The 26,398-nt window shown below is 45.5% G+C and overlaps 1 protein-coding gene across 1 annotated transcript; it reads left to right on the top strand.

Moving 5' to 3' along the window:
- The first annotated feature begins 1,237 nt into the window (after nucleotides 1-1,237).
- Nucleotides 1,238-21,055, top strand: Glo1 (glyoxalase I). Its single transcript, XM_075979760.1, has 6 exons — nucleotides 1,238-1,439; nucleotides 10,582-10,664; nucleotides 13,965-14,105; nucleotides 15,830-15,897; nucleotides 16,843-16,932; nucleotides 19,765-21,055. The coding sequence occupies exons 1-6, from the start codon at nucleotides 1,356-1,358 to the stop codon at nucleotides 19,851-19,853; spliced, it is 555 nt and encodes a 184-aa protein (XP_075835875.1). The 5' UTR covers nucleotides 1,238-1,355; the 3' UTR covers nucleotides 19,854-21,055.
- Nucleotides 21,056-26,398: the final 5,343 nt, after the last annotated feature.

Here is a 26,398-nt window from a genome sequence, read left to right as displayed (position 1 = left end):
TATGTGAATCAGCACACCTGACCAATCACACAGTTTAAAAGGTAATTTGAGCTGTGACATCCCATTTCTTCTGTATATACCCATACCCTGTGTGTAGAAGTGAGTCGTTAAAATCTCATCCAAATTCAGGTGCTTTGTCTGTCTGTCTGCATAGTCAAACCATGACTTACATCTCCTTCAATTCTCAACAAATTCCAAATTCTTTGTTGTTGTTTTTCAAAACAAGGTTTGAAAGCCTTGTAGCTTTGGAGCCTGTCCTGGAACTAGCTCTTGTAGACTGGGCTGGCCTCGAATTCACACAGATCTGCCTGCCTCTTCCTCCCTAGTGCTGGGATTCAAAGCGTGCACCTCTACTGCCAGGCTAAATTTAAAATTTTATAAAGAGGCTCTGTGAAGATCAGTCACTAACCCAAGCTCCTGGGGCCAATAGTGGAAACAATGTTTAACTGTAGTTCCTCTTTAAAAAATAAAATAATTAATCCCAGCACTCGGGAGGCAGAGGCAGGCGGATCTCTGTGAGTTCGAGACCAGCCTGGTCTACAAGAGCTAGTTCCAGGACAGGCTCCAAAACCACAGAGAAACCCTGTCTCGAAAAACCACAAAATAAATAAATAAATAAATAAATAAGTAAGTAAGTAAATAAATAAATAAATAAATAAAAAATAAAAAATAAAATAAAATAAACGGAATTGTTTTCAATTATCCTGGCCGATCCAACTGAGAGAATAAACTTCAAACTCTTGTACAATTATTTGTTTTGTTTTGGGGTTTTTTTTTTTGGTTTTTTCGAGACAGGGTTTCTCTGTGGCTTTGGAGCCTGTCCTGAAACTAGCTCTGTAGACCAGGCTGGTCTCGAACTCACAGAGATCCGCCTGCCTCTGCCTCCCGAGTGCTGGGATTAAAGGCGTTTGCCACCTTCGCCCGGCACTCTTGTACAATTAAAAAAAAAAAGACTAATACCCAGTTCAAACTCTTATTATTCTAAAAACAGTAACTTCCACCAGGCTGCAATTTTATACGACGTTGCCACCCTGAGGGATGGGTGGTTATTCAATTTTTGCAATTAAATACAAACAAAATCAGGTCACTGATTAACAGCCAGGGCGCGGATGGAGTGTCACAAGAAATTTTTAAAGACTTGCCGCCATTGCCGGCAATGGCATCTTGGGAATTGTAGTTTCGCCATACTAAACTTGGGTCACTGGGATCCAATCAGCAGAAAGCCAACAACCATATGCACCACGATTGGCTGAGAGCCGCGGCCGCCGGCTCCTTGGCCGATCACTCAGTCTTTTGCAAACGCGGCCAAGGTCTGGTTTGTTGGCAGAGCTGGTGGGTGATCCTCCAGGGCGACCATGGCAGAGCCACAGCCTGCGTCCAGCGGCCTCACGGATGAGGTCGCCCTCGGCTGCTGCTCCGACCCGGACCCCAGCACCAAGGTGGGCGATAGGGCCTCCTTCTCTGGTTGCCGGAACGGACCTGGGACTCTGGCCCGGCAGGTCTGGGCCGAATCCTAACGCTATCGGCGGCAGCCGCTGGTCCGCCGGCTTAAAACGCAGTGGAGTGAGCTAGGAAGAGAGAGGCCGTTGGAGTAGACAGTGCGGGGGGCGGAGGTATCCCCTTCTTCAGAAAGTTATTTCAAAACATCTGACCCCATGTGCTTTAATTTGTTTATTTTTGCACGGTGTCTTGAAGCCAGGCCAAGTCTGGGTCAGATTCCATGTCTGTGAGTAGTTGTCCTTCAGTCAGACGCCATGATCCTTTGGAGGGGCAGTTTCTGGACTCCCATAGTTAAGGGCCCTGTCTATAACTGGCCCCTCCCAGCCGCACTCACTCTCTGTAGTCGCCGTGAGTCCGGCTTTCACTCCTCCAAACTGATTTAACCGCATTTGCTCTTGCACAAGACCACACTTCTGTCCCCGTGAGTCTGGTGGAGAAACTACAGGACTTCGGTCTGAAGGGACTCCCAGACCATCTTCTGGCCCTTTTGTTTTGCAGTTACAGCCTAGTAGGGGCATAACCTGTGGCACGAGAAAGCTTTCGCGTCGCATGACTGTACTTACAGTCCCCTAGAATTCATTCAGGTGTGCTACCCTGGTCTGGGAGGTCCAAGCAGCCACCTCCGAAAGTACCTCACTGTCTCTGCATTGTGGCTGACGGAGGAATTTAGTCCTGTGTAGTCGTCTGTGTCAGTAAACACCTTTGCATATACTCATTTAGGTGTATCTTCTGTAAATCCCCGATGATTGAACGCAAGCTTTATGCAGACCTCTAGGAGGGGCAGAAGGGGCAGGTAGATGGAAGGACTTTGGTCCCTGCTTGTTCTTTGCCTTAAGGGCAGCGGAGAGTCAGGCATACTGTAATTGCCAAAGCCTTTGACTAGAACAAGGTGTGTAGTGAGGAAAGATATTAGTCATCAGAAAGTTAAGGCAGGAAAGAAAGAATGAATACACACCACACACCTTTCCACACCTTCCACTTACATGTACCTTAGTTTGCATTTAATTTTTTTCTTTTTTTAATGTATTTTATCTATGTCTTGTTTGCTTGTAATCTGCACCTCAGAAGAGGGCATCGGATCCCATAGACAGTTGTGAGCCACCATGTAGTTTGCTGGGAATTGAACTCAGGACCTCTGGAAGAGCAGCCAGTGCTCTTAACAGCTGAGCCCGCTCTCCAGCCCAAAATGTACTTTTTTGTACCTTGATTTACATTCCACTTTCTCCAAATTCCTCTTGATTTGAAATTATCTTTTGAGACTAGGCATTTTTAGTCATGGGCCAAAATACAACTTAGCGTGTGGAGAAGTGAAACGGGTTGCCCAGTACCTGGTGTGTGCTGAGTGTGCTAGGCCCAGAACTGATGTGTTTAAGCTCATTCATAACAACTCTCTAAGGAAGGGAGAATTGTCTCCCTTGTACAAATAAGGAGATTTAGACACAGGTACTGAGTGACTTACCTAGGGAGGAGCCCATGTTCCCAGCCTCTACCCTCTCCTCTCTGCTTCTGAGGTAACTCAGACTGTAACTGTAGAACTTGTCATGGAGGGGAGAGGGAAAAAGCCTTCAATGAATGAATGAGATTTAGCTGGGTTGTATACTAACTGCAAAGAACATGATAGGCGCTTTTGGGTGGGCAGCAATACCGGCATAAATGAGGACTTCGTTTTCGCCAAACACACACCAACTCTACGCACTTGGGATGAACGGGCTTTTGACATTCCAAAGCATCCTGCTGTGACCAAACACCTGCTAAAGAACAAGGGGAGACTAACTTCTGTTCACAGTTCAAGGGTGCATTGTGACGGTGGGAAGACATGGGGCAAGAGAGGCTCTAGCTTGTGTCAGCGGAAGCGTGAGGTAGCTGATCACATCATGTTTGCAGTTGGGACGTAGAGTGAGATGATTCTGTGCATGTAGCTGACTGGCTTCCCACTTTTTATTCAGCCTGAAAGCCTAGTGTGTGGGACGGTGCCACCCACATTCAGGGTGCGTCAAACTTTGGGTGATTCTAAGTCCAGTTTCATGTTGTCATGGGAGATGAGCTGTCACAGTTTTCAAAGATCGCAGCAGTGGTGTCTTGTGGGCACAGGGTGTTTGGGATCTGGAGCCCTGCATTGGAATCCTCACGTCCTTGATTACTCCCATCTTGGCTGGGTTCCTGGGGCCCGTCAAAAGGAACGTAAAGATGACTCAGAGAGCTGGCCATGGTGGCACACACCTCTAATGCCAGTGCTCGGGAGGCAAAGGCAGGCAGATCTCTGAGTTTGAGGTCAGCTTGACCTACAGAGTAAGTTCCAGGACAACCAAAGATACACAGAGAAACCCTGTCTTGAAAAAAAAAAAGATAACTCGGGGAGCTGTTGTGAGGGTCCGATGAGATGGAATGGCTTGTGCTGGCCTGTGGAGCTCAGGGTAGCATCCAGCTGTGAGGGTCAAGGAAGGCATTAAGCAGAACATGGTGGTAGAACCACGTTTGTGTGGATGGGGTTCTCACACCCAGGGAGTCACACGGGAGATCCCAGGGGAAGGAAAGGAGACATCTTAACAAAAATATAATACCAGTAGGGTGGCAGAAGGGTGCAGGGCAGGCCAAGTTGTGGTGAGAGTCACATGAAGCCTTGGTAGAGAAGGCTAGCCTGGTCTGTTGGAGTCAGGGCATGAAGAGAGAAGCCTGAATGTCATGTCTAAGAAGGTTAGGTTATGAGTGTGTGTGTGTGTAAAGCCTACATCATATCTAGTAGGTACATTATATAATATTTATTATATATATTATATAATGTAGGTAGAGAATGGAGGGGCGGGAACACAAACCAGTCATTGGAGTACTCAAAATTTGAAAACTCCTGTTTGTTTTTCTCATCCTCCCTGGTGAGTTTGGAGTATGTGTGTATGTGTAACCCAGAACTTTGGACTTGCTAAAGCACATACGTGCTCTGACACTGAGATACATCCTGAGGCCAGAGTTAAACTAGTATATTACGCATGTATGTAATGGAAATCAGTATACATTTGTTGGGAGAACACGCCTCTTTCTCCAGAGATAAGCATTTGGCATAATGATTGGACTCAGCACTGTAAGGAGCAGTGAGGAAGCTGTGGCTGAACAGCTAACAAATGTCAGACCTTGTGGACGTTTAGCCCCAGGGTGTCAAGAAGCCACAACAAATCCACGATTGGTATTTCTTTCCTTAAACCCAGGATTTTGATTGTGGAACTATCACTCCAAATTGCTCTTGAGTTAAAAACCTGCAAGAAGCAGAGAGCAGTCGGATTGGAAGCGGGGAGGACTCGAGCTAGGCAGTAGTTTTTAGGAAGGCTAGAAGGAGGGTTCCCGGGAGGGTTAAGCAGGCATGGAAGTGGCAGGCTTGGCTTGGCTCTTAACCTATTCAGTTCACTTCAGATAGGATTGCATTGAGGAGACTGAAAAAAGAACCAGGGAAGACTTCCCGCGTGTCTCTCTTAGGCTAACGAGGAGTGGCTGGGGCATTCTCTCTCCTCTGTTTGAGCTGCGGTGCTTTTGATTCTCTGGCACATGTGGATGTGGTGAGGAGGTCAGGGGTGGGAGTCCAGAGTTGAGGTTAGAGGGTTGGGCTGGGGAATGAAGATTTGGTAACCAAAACCAATAGTGTAATGGAACCCCTGGCTTTGTTTGTAACAGTTGCCGAAAGGCAAACAAAGTGCTTTGCTCTGGGCACGGCATTCGGTTAAGTACTTTCAATTTTTTTATTTTTTAATTTTACATTTATGGGTGTTTTGCCTGCATATATGTCTGTGTGAGGTGTCAGAACCCCTGGAACTGGAGTTACAGACAGCTGTGAGCTGCCCTGTGGTTGCTGGGAATTGAACCCAGGTCCTCAGGAAGAGCAGCCAGTGCTCTTAACCACTGAGCCATCTCTCCAGCCCTGTGCTAAGTACTTTAATACATTACTGAATTTATACTTCAGTTCAGCTATAGACTGATTATCTTCATCCCAGAGGTGTGGAAGCAGAGGTTTGAGGAAAGTAACAACTCTCAGTACCGGAATTGTAGAGCCATATTATTGCCCGCTCAGAGTAAATAAATAAACAGACAAACAGTTCCTCTCACATGTGTGTTCTTCCTCCCTTTGCATGAGAAAAGGAATGCCTTGTGAGACTGACAAGAAGACCAATACTGTTGGATGCAGCGTGGGAGACCTGAGTTCAGTCCCCAGGAAGGAAGGACCCTTGTAAAAAACCAAAACAAACAAACAAACAAACCAAAAGGCCATACACGTGCTGTGCATTTGTAAGCCCAGCAGTATGGAGGCAGAGGTAGGTGGATCCCTGGAGCTCTCTGACCAGCCAGCCAGGCCTGCTCTGGGAGCCCCAGGTGGACACTATCTAGCTGCATCTGGAGTTGTCCTCTGGCCACCACAGGCATGGACACACATTGCTCAAGGACAGGCTACATATACACAAGAAGTGTAATGACCTCACAGCTGTATAGAGGTCTGACAAGCATCCCACTGGCTTAAATTCAGGGTATGGGCGGAGCTTCCGTCCTTGCTGGAGGCTCCAGAGAGGCACCTGCTTCCAGCTCTGGCTGTTGTCTTATCTCATTTCCTCTCAGTGGTTGGACCCACACCCTTGTTTTCTTACCGGTTGCCAGTGTCCAGAATGGGGGTGATAGTCAGGCTCTCAAGCAGCCCCTACAGTTTACTCATTCTGGCATCCCTGCAGGCACACCCCTCCTCACCATATCCACCATATGCCAACTCTTCTGTCTTCTGATGCTTTTAAGGTCTCGTGTGAGTGCATGAACCACCTACCCAACTGAGCCGGTTAACCCTTCCCCCCTGTTTTTTCCCAAGATAATATTTTAAGTATGTGTCGGCATGTCTGTGTATGGGTGTGTGCATGTAAATGCCCGTGGAGTCCAGAAAGGGTGTTGCATTCATTGGAGCTGGAATTACAGTTGTGAGCTACCCAGTGTGGGGTGCTGGGAAGTGAACCCGGGTCCTCTGCAAGAGCAGTTCGTGCCCTTAACTGCTGAGCTGTCTCTCCAACCCCAGTCTCTATTTTAAGGCCATCTGGTTAGTTAATTCCATTCTCAGAGTCCCTTACGGTAGAACCTAAGTTAATGTTTGATGAAATAATCTGGACCATCTTCAGAGCTGACTAGGTCTGCCAGCCTTCCCTCCTCCCAGGGGCTGTAGTGGCGAATCCCCAAGCCTAGTGTGGGAGGTTGGCTTTCTCTGATGAGTCCTGCCAAGGACTGCCTTTGAGATCACTGCTGTGTGGCCTGAAAGAGCACACATCAGCATCTCAGTGGACTTGGCCTCCCCACACACAAGCCCAGTAATTGATAGGGAAGCAGCAGGCACTCAACATTCGTTGGGAGAGGGAGATGCCTGCTATAGTTTGAGCATCTTGTTTTAGTCTCTGCTTAGACCAGCATCTGGCATGAAAGTGGTCTTGCTGCTTTGTAAAAAGGTCTGAAATTGGTTTTTTTCTCATTTCGCTGTAGTCAGAGTGACTTTGTGGCTGTATCAGAGGACAGAGCCAGGTGGTCGGTGCCTGGCTGGGGAGCCGTTCATTGCTCTCTTACCTGATTGACAAAGGGGAGGGCAGCTCTGGATTTGAAAAGCCTGCGTAGGTCCAGAAAAATGGAACCTCGTGCCTTTTCCCTGGGTGCTGTGTGGCGTAGCGAGAGAAGCAGACCATGAGAGGCGCGCTGATGCTCAGTCAGGGTATGAACTGCCCGCTGTCCCCAGGAGAAAGGAATGCAGCACCGCCAAAAATGAGTTTGCGGTCTATAGGATGCTTTTAATTGGACAGGAGAGCGTTAAGGACAAAGGAATTCTCACAGGCAAAAGGGACTGCAGTAAGCAAAGTTTTATTGGGGGGGGGAGCCCTATGCTGTTAGCAGGAGGCTGTGGTCAAGCTGTTCTGCTCTGAGGGGTCAGCCCATTTCTGAGAAGTGGAGAACACTGAGTTTCCATTTCCCTTAAGGGCCTGGGTCCCGCAGGGATTGTCCATCTTGGTATCTTAGGTGACCCTATTTTAGGATGAACAATGAATTTAAGTGCTCTTTAAGATCACTTTTTCATGATAGACAATGAATAGTGTATTTGCGTTTTATATGAGATAAGTTTGGGGGAAGAGGCTGTTTGGCCAGAGCATTACTTGTGGGTGGAGTGAGTTTTCCTGTCCTGCAGCTGCTCTCAGAGCATAGGCACTCATATGTCCTGCATAGGCACTCAGAGGCTTAATATAAATTATAAATGCTCTGCCAATAGCTCAGGTTCATTACCAACTCGCTCTTACATTTTCAGTTAACCCATATTCCTTATTTACACGCTGCCATGTGGTGGTACCTTTATTAACATGGCACATCCATCTCCTGCTCCCTCTGTGTCTGGCTGGCTACTTCAGACTCTGCCCTTCTTCCTCCCAGTCTGGCTCTCCTGCCTAACCTCATCCTGTTCAGCTATTCTTTATTAAACCAGTCACAGCGACAAATCTTCACAATGGACGAAGGGACTGCTTTTCTCATTGTGATAAAACTACTTGGGGAAGGGCTTAGTTTGACCTGCAGTTCAAGTTACACGCCATTACGGTGGAGAGGCTGTGGTAGAAGGAGCTTGAAGTGGCTGGTCACATTACAGCCACAGACAATAATCAGAGAATGGGGACTGTTTGTGCTTAGCTAGCTTTCTTTTTTGTACAGTCCAGGACCCAATCCCATGGAATGGTCCCACCAATATTTATATGGGGATCCCCATTTTGATTAATCTCAAGATTTAGCTTAAGGCCTTGGGTTTAGTCCTCAACTCTGGGAGAAAAAAAAAAACAACCAACCAAACCAAACCAAAACAGATGGGTAAGTGGTGGAGCAGGCCTTTAATCCCAGCCTTCTGGAGGAAGGGGCAGGTGGATCTCTGAGTTTGAGGCTAGCCTGGTCTACAGGTTCCAGGATAACCAAGGAAACCCTGACTGGAGGGAGGGAGGAAGGGAGGGAGGGAGGAAGGGAGGGAGGGAGGGAGGGAGGGAGGGAGGGAGGGAGGGAGAGAGAGAGAGAGAGAGAGAGAGAGAGAGAGAGAGAGAGAGAGAGAGAGAGAGAGAAATCCCGAAATCCCTCCTGCGGGCCTGGAGGCAAACCTAATCCAAATAATCCCCTGCAGGTGTGCCCAGAGGCTTGCCCCATGGTGATTCTAGAGCCCTAGCTATCAAAGCTGCAGAAGGATGATCAGCCCCGTTGTGTTAAATCTAGGAGTACAGAAGAATAACACTGTAGGAAGTGCCTGTGGCAAAAGAAAACCTGGATTTACGAGAGTTAGATAATGAGTGTACTCAGTGTAGGCTTCTCATTTATAAAATGGAGATAATACTCATACATATATATTTTATCAGGGCTGGGAGTGTAGCTTCCTTTACTAGCACGCAGGAGGCCTGGGGTTTGATTCCCAGTACTGGGCAAGGTAGTGTACACACAGGTAATCTCAGCACTTGGGAGGTAGAGTCAGGAGTCTCAGCAGTTCAAGGTGGTCCTTGGCTGCCTGGTGAATCAAGGCCAGCCTGACTCAAAAAAAATGGAGCCAGTGACTGTGTGTAAAGAAATCAACTCCTAACTAAAGTGTTATTAATAATTTTAACCCTATGAAATTATGCATTGTCTTCCCTTTTTTTAGGTAAGCCTTTTGTTTTCTGAGGAAGTTGAAGGCTTTACAAAGGGTTAAGACACTAAATTTTTGCTTCTAGCTTCTCTAGGAGTCTAAGGTCTTCATAAGGTCTTCCCGTTGACACGTTACCAGTAAATTCAGAATCTCAGGGTGGCACAGAGGGTCACAGCGAGAGTAGCTTCTCAAGGCAGTTTCTTCCTGCAGAGACTGCCGAGGGCAAGGACTAGCAAGCGCCCTGGGGCAGGACGGGCTCTTGGTTTTTATACAGAGGGTCCTCTTCCATTGACTAGTTTTATAAGAATCCTCAGAAAGCGAAGGAGGAAGGGGTCAGCTGTTCAGGCCATCAGGTTCTAGGGGACTGGGGACGGGGCCCTCATTTCTCACTAAATAGTTCAGGAAGGGTGTTTATACATTCCTCAAAAAATATGGAGGCAGGTGGATCTCTAAATCCAAGGCCAATCTGGTTTACAGAGTAAGTTCCAGGATAGCCAGGGCTATACAGAGAAACTGTCTTGAGGGAAAAATGTGTGTGTGCACATTTGTGTGTACGTGTGTCTGTGTTTGTGTGTGTGTGTGTGTGTGTAAAATTGCAGAGCCAGGTATTGTATGGTAGCCCACACCTTCAATCCCTGTACTTCAGAGAAGTCAAGCTGATCTCTGTGAGTTTAAGGCTATCTCGGATTTGCTTAGAGAGTTCCAGGCTAGTCAGAGCTGCATGAGACCTTGTGTGTGTGTGTGGAGGGGGGCGGGTATTATAGAGGTTGGATTCTTTGTTTTGCCAATTAAAATTAATTTTGGTTGCACAAAATCAAGGTAGAGAAAGGATGCACTCGTTAGTAGTAGTCTATTTGGAAGGTAGAGTAACCGGAAGCCCCATGGAGTGGGGAAGTGCCAGAAAAAAAAATTGTTTTCTGCCACCTTGCTGGGGTGGGGAGGTGTGGGAATGATGTGGCGGCCGTCATTTAATTTCATAATTGTCCCGCTAAAGCGAGTGCTGGTGGCTCTTGCCCATGACCTCAGGACTTGCGTGTGAAAGCCAGAGGGTCTAGCAGGGGCCAGTTGGTGACACAGCCAGTTTGAGGCCATATGAGGTAATGCCACTGGAACCCAAAACGAACCAAGACAACCACCAAGGTCCCACCAAGCCCCAGTGACTCAGAAAGCCAGGTTTTTCAAATCACTGTTAAAGGGCATTCCTGGAATGGTAAGTCGCTGGCTCGCAGCTGCTCCACCCAGAAGCTTGCAACTGAATAGCACTTGGCAGAGAGCTCGGGAGTGGAGCGAGGGGCGTGGGAACTGTTCGAGGGAGCTACTGTTGAGGCTGGAGATGGGCTTGCGTTTTCCGTTTGCTTTACAATGCTGGGCTGGTTGAGAGCACAGTGAACACCGCAGTGTGGAAAGTTAGGGACTGAACCTACACTGTTGTCTCCCCTTAGGACTTCCTAATGCAGCAAACCATGCTAAGAATTAAGGATCCTAAGAAGTCCCTGGATTTCTACACTAGGGTTCTTGGACTGACGTAAGTATTTCTTGGTGCCTTCGTGTTGAAACCCTCAGCGTTAGAGAAGATGGCTCAGGAGTAGAAGCAGAGAACTGCCCCGCCCCCGAAATTCCCCTACCCTCCATAGCAATGCCATGGCATGTGCTTCCTTCCTCTCAGAAATAAATTAATATTAATTTTTTATAAAAAAAACCAAACAACCTTTTTTTTCTTTTCTTTTTTCATAACAGAAAGTCTTTGGTTGAGGACCCTACAAGGAGGCCCGACTAGACTGCACTTTGGTTAGGTTCCATTTGTATCAGGACTGGTCAAGGCGCAAGGGCAACAGGAGGGGCATGTGATTTCATTTTCTGCAGACTCCCTTCTGCCTGAGAGCTGGCCAGCTAGATCATTCTTCCGTTCAGACCCTTGACATACTCGGACTGCTTCTAGCTCTGTTTGCTTCTGAAACGTGAATGGCAGGACGCATTATCAAGAAAAAGGATGGCTTTGTTTACAGCCGGCCCTGGTTCCGGTTTTAGAGGCTGCATTTTCTCTTGCTAAAGGGTAGTAGCCACGGGTTTGCAACTCTTTCAACATTTTGGTGTGCTGTATTTTCTATTGGCTTTATTGGGGTATAACTGATCATTTGACTTTTCTTGGTTTGTTTCCTCAAATGCCATGAGGTTTTTGATGGCACACATAATTAAGTGAAATGATCTTTAATTTCCTGCTTTTCATTTACTTCCACAAGTTTTAAGAGACCTGCCCAAGTAATACATCTGAGTTATGTATGGTTAGAAAATGTGAGCAGTTCTGAAGACTACAAAACGAACAGGAATGGCTTCCTTCTCTGGGTCCTTCCCCCCAAACTGCTCTTAAATTCTTGTGATTCTTTCCTGTGACAGTGGCTTTCTGGTGTGTACAGCATATTTAAAGGGCAGAGAGAAAATGAATGCCCGGACACCTACTGTTGGCCAGGCGCCAACCCTGTTACTCCCTTGTGCCTTCGCAGCAGGCCTTGCAGGCAGCTTGTGTCCTCCTTCTACACGTGAAGAAAGGAAGTTTCTGCTCTCTGACCCCACAGTTGGCAGAGCTGAAACCATAAGCAGGTTGGCCTTTGTTTTTAAATAGCTCCCAGGTAGAGCCTACATCCAGTGGTCCAGGTATAGTGATAACAGGGATAAGTAGATAAAAGATTAGAGCAGAACTCTGGAAACTGATGGCTCAGTTGGTAAAGTGCTTGCCATGACCACATGGAGATTTCAGTCTCTTGGAACCCACGTAAAAGTGTTGGGTGTGGTAGTGTGCACCCTGCAGGCCTGTTGCTGGAGCCACAAAGTTCTAAGGCCGTCCTTGCACTCAGGCAGAGGCAGAGGCAGGTGGATCTCCTGCCATCTTAGCCACTCTAGCAATTGCAGGCCAGGAGGGGTCACTTACTGACATAGTCTCTGAGGTTGAGGGTGACTGAAAGACAGTGGAGAGCAGTTGAGGATACCCTTGTCAACCTCTTACCTCTACATGCGCAGTATGCTCCGTATGTACGTATGTATGTATCCATGTCTGTGCACACACACCCCCACCCCCCAAAAAAGACATTTTGCTAGGCTTTAAGTACTTGCTCTTGATTATGAACAGAATCGTCTTTGAGCATAATTAATCCTCTGTATTATGTGTATTGCTCTGCTTACATGCGATCTAATATTCTTTAAACCAACTTGATAAACTGTCACTTTTAAGAGCCTCAGGGCTCCTTCACCCTTTGCCTCAAGTCTCTCCTTGTCTCACCCACTTTCTCCCTTCCACCTACAAACTTCCGAAGTCTTTGGAGACTTTCTTGCCCTCTGCACCTTCATTTGTCCTCGGTCACTCTCTCTGCCGCGGGTCTGGGTCTGCGGAGGCTCTGCTGCTGCTCTCTTGCTTGACTCCCTCCTTCCTCCCGGCCCAGTGTCAGCTGCCTGGTCATGTTGAAGCCACTCCCACAGAGCCTTTCCAAGTCATGTGACCTTTTTGCAGTCTTAATCCTGTTTCACCTTTCTGCAGTATTTGAGACTTTAGCCTTCCTATTGTAGATATTCACTTGTCTGTGATATTAATCTGCCCTTCTCTCCGGCTACCTGGCCTCCATTTCCTTTCCGGGTGCTTTTTGAAGAGCAGTAGATGTGTTTAACTGAAAGAATGGCAGGAAAAGGTGTTGTTCACTGAAACCCAAACCTAGAACATCTTTCCCTGCTTATAGATAAGCACTGTGATGCTAGCTGAATTTCACTAAATTTGAATAATTGAGAGATGATTGTTCCGAGTCACCCGTGGAAGTGGAGCACTTGGGAGGCTGAAGCAGGGGATGGGTGAATTGGCGCTTTCTAATGAGTTCGGGTGTGTCTCACAAAACAATAAAACAGAGAAAGAATTGATGGATTACAGAACCTCGCCCCTCACAGCTCGGTACAGGAACCTGGACTAGGGATGGCGAAGGAGTGAGGAAGGAACAGATACTAAAGAAACTGCTATGTGGGCACAGAAAAGCTGGGGTCAGGTGGTCTGTCTGTGCGCACTCAGAGTGGTCCCAGCTACCTGTGTGCAAGGGTGGGCTGGTCTCGGTAGGAGGTGTCTGGAGGCAGCAGTCAGGCATCCTGCAGGAGCAAGCTGTAGCTGCTAACTTTTGCATACACTGTGAGCATTGTTGTCACTTGGCCTAGAGGAAGGCTTTGCAGTCCATCTGAGCCTAGGGGTGTGTTGGGAGCTCTTCTCTTCCCATGGGTCTGAGCATTGGTCCTTGACATGGCCACGCTCATGTCAACAATACACATTCCCTCAAGACTTCACCCACTTGACACTTTGACGCAATGCTTCCTTGGCTCTCAGAACTTTTTATTTTATTTTATTTTGTGTGTGTGTGTGTGTGTATTCACGCATGTACTAGAGGGGGCATACCATGTATAAAGGCCAGAGGTCAACTTTGGGTGCTGTTTCTCAGGAACCGACCACTTTGGTTTTTGAGACAGGGTCCCTCATTGGCACCTGCTAAAGTTGCTGATCAGCAGGCTCCTGGGGTGTGCCGGTCTCTGCCTTCCCAATGTGACTATTGCCAGCACACATCATCACTCCTGGCTTTTTACGTGGGTTCTGGGGACCCACTTATACATACATATACTTACACAGCAAGCTCTTCATAGATGGAGCTATAAATGAGGTCTTTTTCCCACTAATTTTTGCCCATGGTTTTCTCACCAAAGTAACTACATTGCATATGGCCCTTATTCCTGGTAGAACTTAAATATTATGTTAAGTTTATTACCAGCCTTCGCTATTGTAAATGACTATGGCTTTTAATTTCAGGCTACTCCAAAAGCTTGATTTTCCTTCGATGAAATTTTCCCTCTATTTCTTGGCTTACGAGGATAAGAATGACATCCCTAAAGACAAAAATGAGAGAACAGCTTGGACGCTTTCCAGAAAAGCTACGCTTGAGTTGACACAGTGCGTATAAGTCTTTGTCTCTTTATAGATCCTAATTTTTTATAAGGTATTTTTAAAGAATCTCTTATGTGGTTTCCAGTCTAAGTCAAATTATATATATGTAAATTTCATGTGCCTTCATGTTTTGCTTGCATGTATGTCTGTGTTGGATCCCCTGAAACTGAAGTTACAGTTAGTTTTGAGCTGCCATGCGGGTTCTGGGAATTGAACCCAGGTCCTCTGGAAGAGCAGCCAGTGCTTCCAGCCGCTGAGCCATGTCTCCAGCCCCTTAAATCGATTTTTAATATTTTTATTATTTTTAAATATTTGGGTCTTCGTGTTATTTTTTTTATTTATTTATTATGTATACAATATTCTGTCTGTGTGTATGCCTGAAGGCCAGAAGAGGGCACCAGACCTCATTACAGATGGTTGTGAGCCACTATGTGGTTGCTGGGAATTGAACTCAGGACCTTTGGAAGAGCAGGCAATGCTCTTAACCTCTGAGCCATCTCTCCAGCCCCCCTTCGTGTTATTCTTATGGTTTCTTTAGGACAGAGAGAACATTTTTCTTTTAGAGAATATAAGACCCTGAATTGGCAAGATATTTGCCAAATTATAGATTAATTTTATAACTTACAGATTCTCCTAAAATCTTCTGATGATCATATTTTTGTCCTTTTATTATTTTGCTGTTTTTGATCCAGAAATGTTATAGAATATATTCCTTTTAAATAACCAGCACATAATTTTGTAATAATTTTTTGTTTGTTTGTTTTTGGTTTTTTGTTTTGTTTTTTGAGACCGGGGTTCTCTGTGTAGCTTTGGAGGCTGTTCTGAAACTCGCTCTGTAGACCAGACTGGCCTTGAACTCACAGAGCTCTGCCTGCCTCTGCCTCTTGAGTGCTGAGATTAAAAGCAGGTGCCACCATTGCCTGACCCCAACATTCAAATTTTAAGGTGCTTTTATAACCTCAACATTTAAAAGTACAGAATTAAAGGACTCCCCATTTCTTTCTGTGTTAGTATGTATCCTTTGATTCAGAAACACTTGCTTAAGTGGCCGACCGTCTTGTCTCCAGAATGGAAATGCTCAAATCTGGTCCATCTAGAACTTAGTGCAGAAAATGATAGTTGCTGCAGCTTTTATTCTTGCTCTTATCTGGGTGCCAGGTTCGACCATCTTCTTAACCTAGGTAGAATCTTCTTTGCCAGCTTGTCCTTCCTGCAGGTGAAAAAATCAGTTTTGCGGTAAAGTAGCATGTATACAGACTAAGCCTTCGGAGAGTTCCCTTCTCATAGGCTATTCTAAGGTCAGAACTGCAGTTACTATCTTGTGCAAGCCTTCTCTAGAAGAACAGAACCAATAGAATGTAGATAGAAAAGGAAATTTATCAGATTGGTTTACATGGTAGGGGTTGGGTAGTCCCAACAATGGCTCTCTGAACACCGGAGAAGCAGAGAACCCGCTAGCTGCTCCATCCACAAAGCTGGATGCCTTACCAGTCCTACACTAGTATGGAAGGCCTTGGGGCTCCCTAGAAGGCCAATAAGCTGGAGTCTGTTATCAGCTGAGAGTAACAGCAACAGATGCAGGACAGCTGGAAGGTGTTAGCTGTGTTTGCTGTGGGTCTTTTTTTCTGGAAATTTACTCGAGGACACACCCTGAGGTGCCTCTTCCAGGTTGGTGCTAAGTCCCTCAGGTTGGCAGTTACAGCCTGCTAACACAGTCCTTTCTTTTGCAGCAACTGGGGCACCGAAGTTGATGAGACCCAGAGTTACCACAACGGCAACTCAGACCCTCGGGGATTTGGTATGTTTGCCCCATTGTTTGGTGTCTGTGGGTGTGTATGATTTTACATGGTATACATATTTATGGTACAATAAACTTAAGACACAAATGACCTAATTTTCTAGTAATTTATTAGGGATATGATTATTTTTATTTGCTGCAGATCTTATTCAGCAGCTATCTAATTTCAGTATTGGTCCAAACATTGTGTTTGCTTTCTCATAATACTATGCTATAAAGTCACAGTATTATGTTTCCAGTAAACTTTATTGTGGGGCTAGGAAGAGAGTCCGCAGCCTTACCCATGCCAGGCGAGCGTTCTAAGCTGCCCTCCCTCTCCTTCTAGGAGAGTGTTCAATTAAAACAATGATGACCGTGGTTAATAATAATCCCATTTTCTGGCAGTGTCTTGTCAAGGGCTGAAGAGATGCTTCAGTGGTTAAGAACACTTGCTGTTCTTGTAGAGGACCTGGCCTTGGTTCTCAGCACGCATGTTGTAGTTTACGGCCATCCATAATTCCAGTTCCAGGGGATCTGATGCCCTCTTCTGACCTCAGTGGGTATCAGGAGCACACACAGTGCATATACAATAAAATAAATCTAAAAATATGTATCTTGTCACGTGGCAGAATAGTGAGTTGGGAAAGGTAGTGAACGTCTACAGTTAATGTATTAAACAGGAGTAAATGATAACCTTTCGGGTATAGATTATCTAAACAGATTGAAGTATGCATTAGTCAGTATTGGTTTATTTCAAACAACAATTCACAACTATTTGACTATAACTAGCCAGTCAGACAGCTACTTTAATATATAGATTAATATATAGATTTTGAACCTATTTAGCTTTGTCTCCAAAGGCCTTGTGTTTTGAAGTAAGTTTTGGAAGCCATTTGCAGCACGTGGGAGTACTCTTATAATCATTTCTTTCTGTGCTTTGTTTTTGGGGGAATGGTATCACCAAAGGTCACATTGGGATTGCCGTTCCTGATGTCTACAGTGCCTGTAAAAGGTTTGAAGAGCTGGGGGTCAAGTTTGTGAAGAAACCCGATGATGGTGAGTCAACCCACCCTTCACCATGTGCATAGCTGTGATTGGTCAGCCTGCCCCTCACGCGTGCACTGTAATTGGTCAGTCTGCTCTGCACCACAGCTGTGATTGGTTAATATGTCTGAGGGCTGTTGTAACTGGAAGCTCTTATCAGCAGTCCTAGGGGCGAAGGAACCTGAAGAGAATACCTGGCTCTCTTAAGAGACCAGAAAGAACTGGTGGCTTCACCAGGACACAGGCCCTGGAGAGCCATGGGACCTCGCCTTCCCTTCCCTAGCCCTGCTATTTTCTCTCATTGGCTACCAGCTTTCAGGATTTCAGGGTGTAGGTAGTTGCTCCTAGATGAATTCCCTGAAGTGTATTTTGTTGTCAATATAACTTTGTCAGTTTACTAATAATAACTGATATTTTTCATTCTTTTATATAATTGTATATCCTATGCTTTGGGTATGTGTCTTGAAATAGCATATATCTGAATTCTGTTGGATTTATATGTATCATTATTATTATACTTAGATCTATTCTTACCTTCTTAAGTTTTAAAATTTTTAACTTTGGAAATACGTTCTTGCCCTGTAGCCCAAGCTGCCCATGAACTTAGGATTCTCTTTTCTCAGCCTCCTAGTTACTGACATTATAGTGTGCCACTGCAGTTTGAGACATTTCACGAGCTTAAGCAGTAAGTAGTTCATTGGTAGAGCCCTTGCCTAGCATGCACTGGGACATAGGTTCAGCCCAGCACTAAAAACCAACCAACCAACCAAACCAAAAAAAAAGAGCCCCAAACCAACCAACCAAACACATAACAAAAACCCAGAGAAAAATAAACGAGACATTTTAGTAAAATTGTTTGAAGGAAAACATGTCCTATGGGATCCCCACAGTAAGTGAACAGCTCTCCTCTCTGCTCACATCAGCTGCTGTCACCTAGACTGGGTTAGTGATTTTCTTTTCTTTCTTTTCCTTTCTTTTCTTTTCATTTTTCTTTTGGCCTTCACATTTTTAAAAAAATAATGTAGTACAGTATTTTGAACATTTTCTCTCTTGAAGCATCTTTTAGATTTTCCTGTCTTAGCAGGACTATGTTCTGAGGTTTTGTGAGGTTAGGCCTCTGAGACACAAGCATGGGAACCAGGCACACGTGGGTTAGTTCTGGTGGGAATCCTCTGCTTGTTTTCCTTCACCACTGAAAACGCTCCTGTACTGTCATTCTGCATACAAGTGTCCTTGAGAATGCTGTCAGTATTTCCTCTTTATTTTATTTTATTTATTTCTGGGAGCTTTTTGTTTTACCAGCTACTTTCCCCTCACTTGTGTCTATTCTGATTTTCCACCTTTTTCCCTTTGTATGTGTCTGTGTGTGGAGTGTGTGTCTGTATGTAGGCCTCGGTTGACAGTGGGCATCTTCCTTGAATACTCTCCACTTTATTTAATAAGGCAGAGTGAGCTCCCTGGAGAGCCCAGCCCCAGCCCTCACACTGGGGTAACAGGTAGCCGCCAGGCTTGCCCATCTGCCGCCTTCTCAGGGGGGCTCTGGGAATCCAGACTTAAGGCCTCATGATTGTACAGCAAATGCTTTAGCCATTTCCTGCCTCATTTCTTGGCTCCCTAACATTTTCTTTGTCTTAGTTCACATTGGCAATACTTAATAGTGCTCTCTCACGCCTTAATAACCCTTTGTCCAGTCATTGTTCTAATGGTGCATGTTGAATTCGAATCTATAATCCACAAATTATGTTCCTAGATTATGTTAGTTTGGCTTCTGAGCTATTTTTCCCAACAACTGTAAGCTGTTGTAATCCATCAGGCCACGTGACTGGCAGAAGAGAACTGTCCCTAGGGATCTTCATGATCTCAGGAAGACAGGCTGATGAGCCCTGGGCTGAGTTTTCTGGGTACTAAATGACAGCTTTTCCCCTTAGAGGCTCTCCCCCTCAGGGCAAAGCAGTGTTAGTAAGAGACACACCTGAGGTTGTCACAGGCTTGTTCCTGGATGTGTGGGGACATAAGGAAGGCCAGCTGGTTTAGTCTTCTTAGCTTCCTCGTTAGACAAGCTCTGTCCCCCTTCACTCTTGAGGACATCTGGCAATCAGTAGCTGAGTCCCTCCCAACTGCCAGGGTGGGTGTCGCTTGCCTTGGGGAGGCAGAAGCAAACACCCTGTTTATTCTCCCACAGCCACAAATCCAGAACTTGTGTTCTGACTCCAAATTACTTTCTGTATGGATCAGGGAATGGTCGCCTGCGGCCTCAGCCACAGCCCTCGAGATTGCTTAGCTGTGTTTTACCCTCTCTCTTTCACCCTGGTTTGTAGTCCGTGACCTTGGGGTCAGGAGGCAGACGCGAGAGTCAGATGAGTCCAGCATCTTAGTCCCCACATAAATCAATCTCTCAGGCCACATTTATACATCTGAGTAAACAGCTCCCTCTGGTTACAGTTCCCGGGAGTCACAGTGTGCTTGGCAGGGCTTGGGTTGCCTAGTGTATTGTTTAATAGGGTTTACGTGACCCAAGCCTCTGGTGTCTTGGTTGTGTGAGGAGGCCACGTTATCTGTTCCCTTGAGCATACCTCTATCTTCTTTTCCTTCTTAAATAATTTCTGTGATTGGTGGTATGGTAGCTTCAAGGTGAGGCAATGACCTCATACTTAGCAGGACTGTTTTCAGCTCCTTCTGGAAGGTCATTCTAGCATTAGGATAACTGTGGTACCATTTAACACAAACTTTCTAGAATGGAAACTATCAACAATGTGTCTCATTCAAATGCAGATTAAAATTGTAATGAAAATGTGTTTGATTTTTAATGTTCCTTTCTGGTAATGAGAAGTTTTCATTCCACAGGTAAAATGAAAGGTCTGGCATTCATTCAAGATCCTGACGGCTACTGGATTGAAATTCTGAATCCTAACAAAATAGCAGAGATTATTTAGTTCTTTGTTGGAGTCGGTGGGGACAAGCAGCAGCGCGAGAGAAGCAGCTGAGGCCCCAGAAGCATCGAGAACTGACGGATCTGTGCCCCAGCTCCAGCCGCTCTGAAATCCCTCTCATTCTCCTGTTTCAGCGGCTTTTTCTTTTTAAATCTCCCCCTTCTATTTAGTCAACCTAATTTTCAAGTACCAGTTATCTTATGACTTTGACAAAGTTATGTGACTTTACTTTTTAGATAATAATTAGAACGATTCCCTCCGGAGACCACGTCTGTTCCCGCCTGTCTCTTCGGTACTACTCAAGTCTGGTTTTGATCTATCATTTAAAATTTTGTTTTAAATGTTTCTTTTTCTGTTGGGAGGCTGTTACCTTCTGGGGTTTCAATTCCTGAGAAATGACTCTTCATAATGGAAAGTAAAGAGTTGTGAACAGAAATGAAGCTTCGTGTGTGCTTCAAACAGCATAGTGTTTATTTTACAAACGAGAAGGCACTCGAGAGCAGTTCTGAATCAGGCTGACAAGGACACTGGCAGAAATTTTATATATATATATATATACACACACACTCTCAAGGTTCAAGGACTAACTTTACTTTTGTAGGACTGTGGAGAAGAAAGGGCTTAATTTACTGGGTACTTAGACAGTGGCTAGGCAGCAGCATGCTTCATGTGAGTGGAGACTGCAGTTACCGTCATCATTTTGGTACCTGGATTACGCCTCACTGTAGCTCCTGCGCTAGTCTTCTGCTGTGAGAGCTGCGGTGAGCTTGGCTTTGTGCCTTTGCTCTCGAGCTTGACTGCAGTGGAAGAAGCATAGAAGTCTTAGCACAAGGCTGGTCTAGGTGACATTCTGTGTGAGTGAGGCTCACATGAGTCTTCCCCACCCCAGGGTCTTCATGAATTCACTTAGGATAAATTATTTCCAGTGATAGCTCAGATATCAGGAATTCGCTCAGTGATCTATCCTGCTGACTGACGAAGGATTTCTAAGAGGCAGTTTTGAAAACTTATGGCCTGGAGGATAAAACCCAATTTGGAGTCAAACTGCATTGAAGTTTTCTGCGGTGTAGTGGCAGATGTCTGGACGGGGGATGTTAAGTGTGACACGGCTAGAAGCGCTTTGTTTCTTTTGGGGATGGAATGGATTAATGTGAGCAGTTTAAACAACCCACAGACCGAAATAAAACACTGTTTAATATGTAAAATTCTGTGTGGCAAGTTCTTTCTTATAAAAGGCCTTGAAGAGGAGATCTTGTAAATGCACCGTGAACCTGCATGCTGAGCCAAGAGCACACATGGTTCTGTGCAGACTGTAAGCCAGGTAAATGCATGCTGAGTCTGCATGCTGAGCCAAGGGTATGCATGGTTCTGTGCAGACTGTAAACCAGACAGTTTCTATGGTTAATGACGTGTGGGAAAGAAAAATACAGAACCAGCAGTGGTTGCTCACATCTTTAGTCCAAGAACTCAAGAGGGAGAGGCAGAAAAAGCTCTGTGAGTTCAAGGTTAGCCTAGTCTACAGAGCGAGTTCTAGGACAGCCAGTGCTACACAAAGAAAACTCCCCCCCTTTCTCTCTCTCTCCTCTCTCTCCTCTCTCTCTCTCTCTCTCTCTCTCTCTCTGTGTGTGTGTATGTATATATAGATATATAGATATAATCTGCAATAATATATGATTTTAGGGAATTGTAAGTACAAGAGAAAGACCAGATAGTAAAAAGTGGGTCACAGGCATTTAGGAGGACCAGTTTTGAATGATCAGTACTAAAATCACCAAATGGGAAGCCTACTGAATTCATCTAACAATTTCAACCTTATTTCCAGGGAGAAAAAGACTTCTGTACTTGCTAAGTGAGTCTTTCCAAAGGATCACCCTTATTTCTTAAGTTCATTACTAATGCACTGAAAAAAATGTATGTGGCTGGGCCTTGGCAGGAATTCAAAGGGTGCATTTTCAAATACGCTTGCCTGGGAAGTGGTGATGGCGAGAACGGACGGCAGCTCAGGAAGCTTGCTGCTGTCCATGCTGAGACAGCAGTATTCTAGCACAGTCATGGAGAGTGCTGGTCTTCCACAGACCTGCACGCATGCTGGGACTCTTACTGCAAGTGGCTTAAATAAAGAGCCAGTGGTTAAAGACTCACTTGTGGCTTCCCAGTGCAGCATTTTGACCAAACAGTATAATTGCAACTCATAATATGCTGCTATAACAAAAAAAAAACCCATAGACTAGGTAGTGTAAACATTTTTTTACACTTCAGGAGGCTGAACCATCCAAGAAGAAGGCAGCAGCAGATGCAGCCAGTGTCTGGCAAGGGTTCTCTTCCTGTCTGTGTCCTCACATGGAAGAAGTTAGCTCATGTCTGTCCTTTCCAGATACTCAGCCCATTCTGGAGGGCTCCACCATAACTTAATTAGCATGCGAAGAACTCATCTGTGGTGGTTTGAATAGGTTGGCCCCGTAGACTTGTGTGTTTACATCTTGGCCGTAGAAAGTGGTACTACTAGAAGGTGTGGCCTTGTTGGAGGAAATGTGTCACTATGGGGATGGGCTTTGAGGTTTTGTACGGTCAAGCTACGCTCAGTATCATAGTTTACTTCCTGCTGCCTGCAGATGAAGATACAGAACCCTTACCTTCTCTAGCACCATGTCTGCCTGTATGCCATCATGTCTTGCCATGAATATAATGGACTAAACCTCTGAAACTGTAAGCTAGCTCCAAATAAATGTTTGCCTTTATGAGAGTTGCCATGGTCATAGTGTCTCTTCACAACAATAGAAGCTCTAAGACATTTCCAAATAACATTTTGGGGAGTGCTGTAGGAATTCCTACAGCCAGTAGCCTGTCACTTAACATCTTCCTCTTCGGGTCAGTACTATTTATGATCAAAGATGCCTAACACCAGGCTGAGTGCTGGGTGTCGATCAACGTCTAGTGGAAGAAAGTAACCTTGTTTCCTCACTTGTCAGGATAGGACCGAAACGTTTCCCAAGGCTCCTTCGCCAAACTCATCTCCTTATCTTCTGCATGACCAACAATTTTATGGAGTATTAGTTATTTTACAGACTATTTCACAGTTGGGGTTTCTGATTTTGTGTGATGACAATGATGAAAGTGGGGTTGTATGTCTTTAAGTGGAAGACCACAGGTAAAACACCCTCTCATATTGAGGGCACACGCATTCAGCGAGCATCACTAACTTAACCGTGTGGCCTGCTGAGATTATGTTTGTCAAGTTTCTCCAGCTGAAACTTTTCCTCTGTCCACATCTGTACTCTTCAGAAGAAAGTCAACTATGTGAAGCCCCAAACCAGGGAATTATGCTTTACTTCTTTCAAAGGGGAAAAAAACAAAACAAAACAAAACAAAACAAAACAAAACAAAACAGGCTTTTGCCTATATGAATGCTCCTGGTTTAAATATTGTGCAGATTATTTTGGGGTATCAACTGTCCCTGAACCTTATCTGTAGTGGCATTTCAATTGTATTTTCATAAATAAAGACTGCCTGAAGATCTGAGAGGAAAACAGTCCCACTGGTCAGCCTTACAGACCAGGTTGTGGTAACACACACCTTTAATCTCAGTAGCCACACTAGTTGCCATAGAAAATGGGCGGTGCATGCCTTTAGTGGTGGTGGTGCATGCTTTTAATCCCAGCCCTAGAGAGGATGATAAACCGGGAGGAAACGGCTCTCAGGCACAGTCTCATTCTGAGATTCTTGGAGGCAGGATCACCATTTTCGGACTGAAGTCGAGGAAAGAGCCAGTGATTGGCTGTTTTGCTTTTCAGATCTTCAGGTTGAACCCCAATTTCTGACCCTGAGTTTTTATTAATCTTGCTTCACTCATCCATTAAGTACCACTAGGAAAACCAACTGAAAATGGCCCCCATACATTTCCAGAATAACCCCTAGAGGTCAGTACTGCCATGCTGGAACCACTGGCCTCAAGATTTCTGATTCTAGCTTCTTCAGAGTGGAGTGTGACCTGGCAGCATTTACAAAGGAATGAGTACGGTCTACACTTTGATGCTTTCCTACTTATGGACAGAGGGTATTTTCCACCTCTGATCAGCAGCTACTTATCTGAGCTGTTTGCCTTTGGGGCTTTTCTGAATTTGAGTCCAGCCTGGTCTACAGAGTGAGTTCCAGGAGATTCAGGAACTCACTCTGTAGACCAGGCTGGACTCAAATTCACAGAGATCCTCTTGCCTCTGCCTCCTAAGTGCTGGGATTAAAGCCATGGACCACGATGCTTGGCTCAGATTTCTATTCAGGATGACAACATATTAAAGATTAGAAAATACATTTAAGTTGTTTGAAACTCTTGCATAGCTCAAAAGTCATATTCTAAATAATCAAATTCAATTACATGCCCTTCAAATTTTCCTTAGTATACTTAATTTTTGACAGTTGTAATAGGTAGATAAAAAACTACTCAGGAAAGAAGGCAGCACATTCTCAGCCACTCTGTCCACTCTCAGCTGATTCGGGAGCAGCATTCTATTTTGCTAATGTTTACTCTGTTTTAAAGCCATAGTCTTATAGGCACAGCCCTCATCACCAATACCCCCGGCGCATACTGCTGATGTCCAGAAGTCAACGGCAGCTTTGTGGCCCTTTCATATCCCCAGACAACCTACATCTCAGCACCGTGATTTCTCCCTTTTCGCAGTTACAGGAAGATATGGTCACTGCATAGGAACTCACTGATCGTCAGGGCTGTCCTGCCTGACTCTCCCCCCGGCACCACAGGGGTCTGTGGTCTGGCTGCTTGGATGGAGGTGGGCCAGGAGCTACCAAGACAGGCAGGGAGGGGAGTTAATGATTTCAGCATCATGTCATGTAATGACATAAAGATTTCATGGAGTGTGCATAGCCTCATAGGGAGCACAACATCATATTAAATGTACTAGAACGAGGCTGAGGATGCAAGGTAGTTGCTGTGTTAAGAAAAATTATGGTCTGTGGAGACAAAATGGACAAAGCAGAACAGCAGCAAGCAAAATATCAACAGGACCAAACTAGGTTTAAAATCACTACTAACGACCCTATATGGCTCTGCCAGGGGCAGTTTCTAGCATCTGATGGACACGGGTGGATCTCAAAACTGGACATATTATCAGAATCTCCTGGGGTTTGTTTAAACACAGGCGTCTGGGCCCCACTGATGGACTGGGTCTGCAGAGGGCTCTACAGTGAGCATTTGTTTGCTGTGTGTGTGAGAGAGAGAGGAAGAGAGGGGACAGATAGAATGTGTGGAGGCCTGGAGTTGACATCAAGGTATCTTCCATTGCTACACCTTAGTTTTTAAAAAACACGAACTACCACTGAACCTGGATCTCACCATTTAGGCCAGACTGCTGGTCACTGAGCCCCTGGGATTGTCTCCAGCTGTGCTCAGTATTCGGGTTATAGATGACACTGGATACTACACCAAGCTTTTTCACATGGGTTGGGATCCAGAGGTAGATCCTCATGCTTGTCCAGCAGGCACCTTGACCACTGAGCTACCTCCACAGCCTTACAATGACCAGCTCTATCCAGTTCCCAGGTGATGCTGATGAGGCTAGTCATCATGGACCACACTTGGATGATGGTACCACGAGGTATCAGTGTTCTGTGTGACTCTGTGGGTAAGCAGCACACAGAGCTGTGCAGGAACCATACCCAAACTGCAGGTAGGAAACAGAGAGTACTGAGGGAGATCATGACTGTGTCACTTGCCGTGATGTGGCAGGGTCAGTCTTCCTGGCAACCACTCAGTGGATTCTGAAAACAAGTTATGTGTAGAAATTGGGTAAAAAATTTTTTTTTCCCAGACAGGGTTTCTCTGCCCTGGAACTCACTGTGTAGACCAGTCGTGCACTGTTACCGCCCAGCTTGGGCAAGCATTTTTAAATTTTTGATGAGTGGTTCATCTTTGATTTCTTTTGAGAGTATAGAGCGAGCCAGACATTGGCTAGCTGCCCACTGGCTTTATAGCCCTTTAAGCCCATGCTCTCAGAGCTCTCTCCATGACTGTTCGTTAACTGCCCCATGACTTTGCTAATCATCTATTACAGAGGGACCTTTCTTCCTATTGAATTAAGCAACTTAGTTATGTCACAGTACTTCCGACTTTCAGCTCTTCATCTGATGGGTTTTCTGCTAATACAGAAGCTATCCCTGCGGGCACGTTCATTTCTCAGAAGAACCAATATTACAAGTCAGGGAATGACAGTTAACTGGGAGCCCAGGGACTTGGGGGTGCACACAATGTTCTAATGTTTTTTTCCTTTTTACCAGGGTACACTGTGACAGCTTAACAAGTTGTGCCTTACTGTTCTGTTAGACTTCAGTTAAAAATGATGCTCCTCCCCCAAGGGAAACCATCTTAGATGGGGCTGAGCAACAAGAGGAGCCCTCCAGGTTAGAGCAAAGCAGTCCCCCTGGACCAGTCATGACAAGTCCTTACCACGGAGAAGGTGGTCACTGGAGAACACACTCTGGTCAACAGAAGATTGGGGTTTTAGGGACCGGGAGACAGCTAAGAGGTTAAAATCACT

This window comes from Microtus pennsylvanicus, chromosome 7 (assembly GCF_037038515.1).
Source record: "Microtus pennsylvanicus isolate mMicPen1 chromosome 7, mMicPen1.hap1, whole genome shotgun sequence".
In the NCBI taxonomy this organism is placed as follows: Eukaryota; Metazoa; Chordata; class Mammalia; order Rodentia; family Cricetidae; genus Microtus; species Microtus pennsylvanicus.
This window is presented reverse-complemented; position numbering and strand designations above follow the sequence as displayed.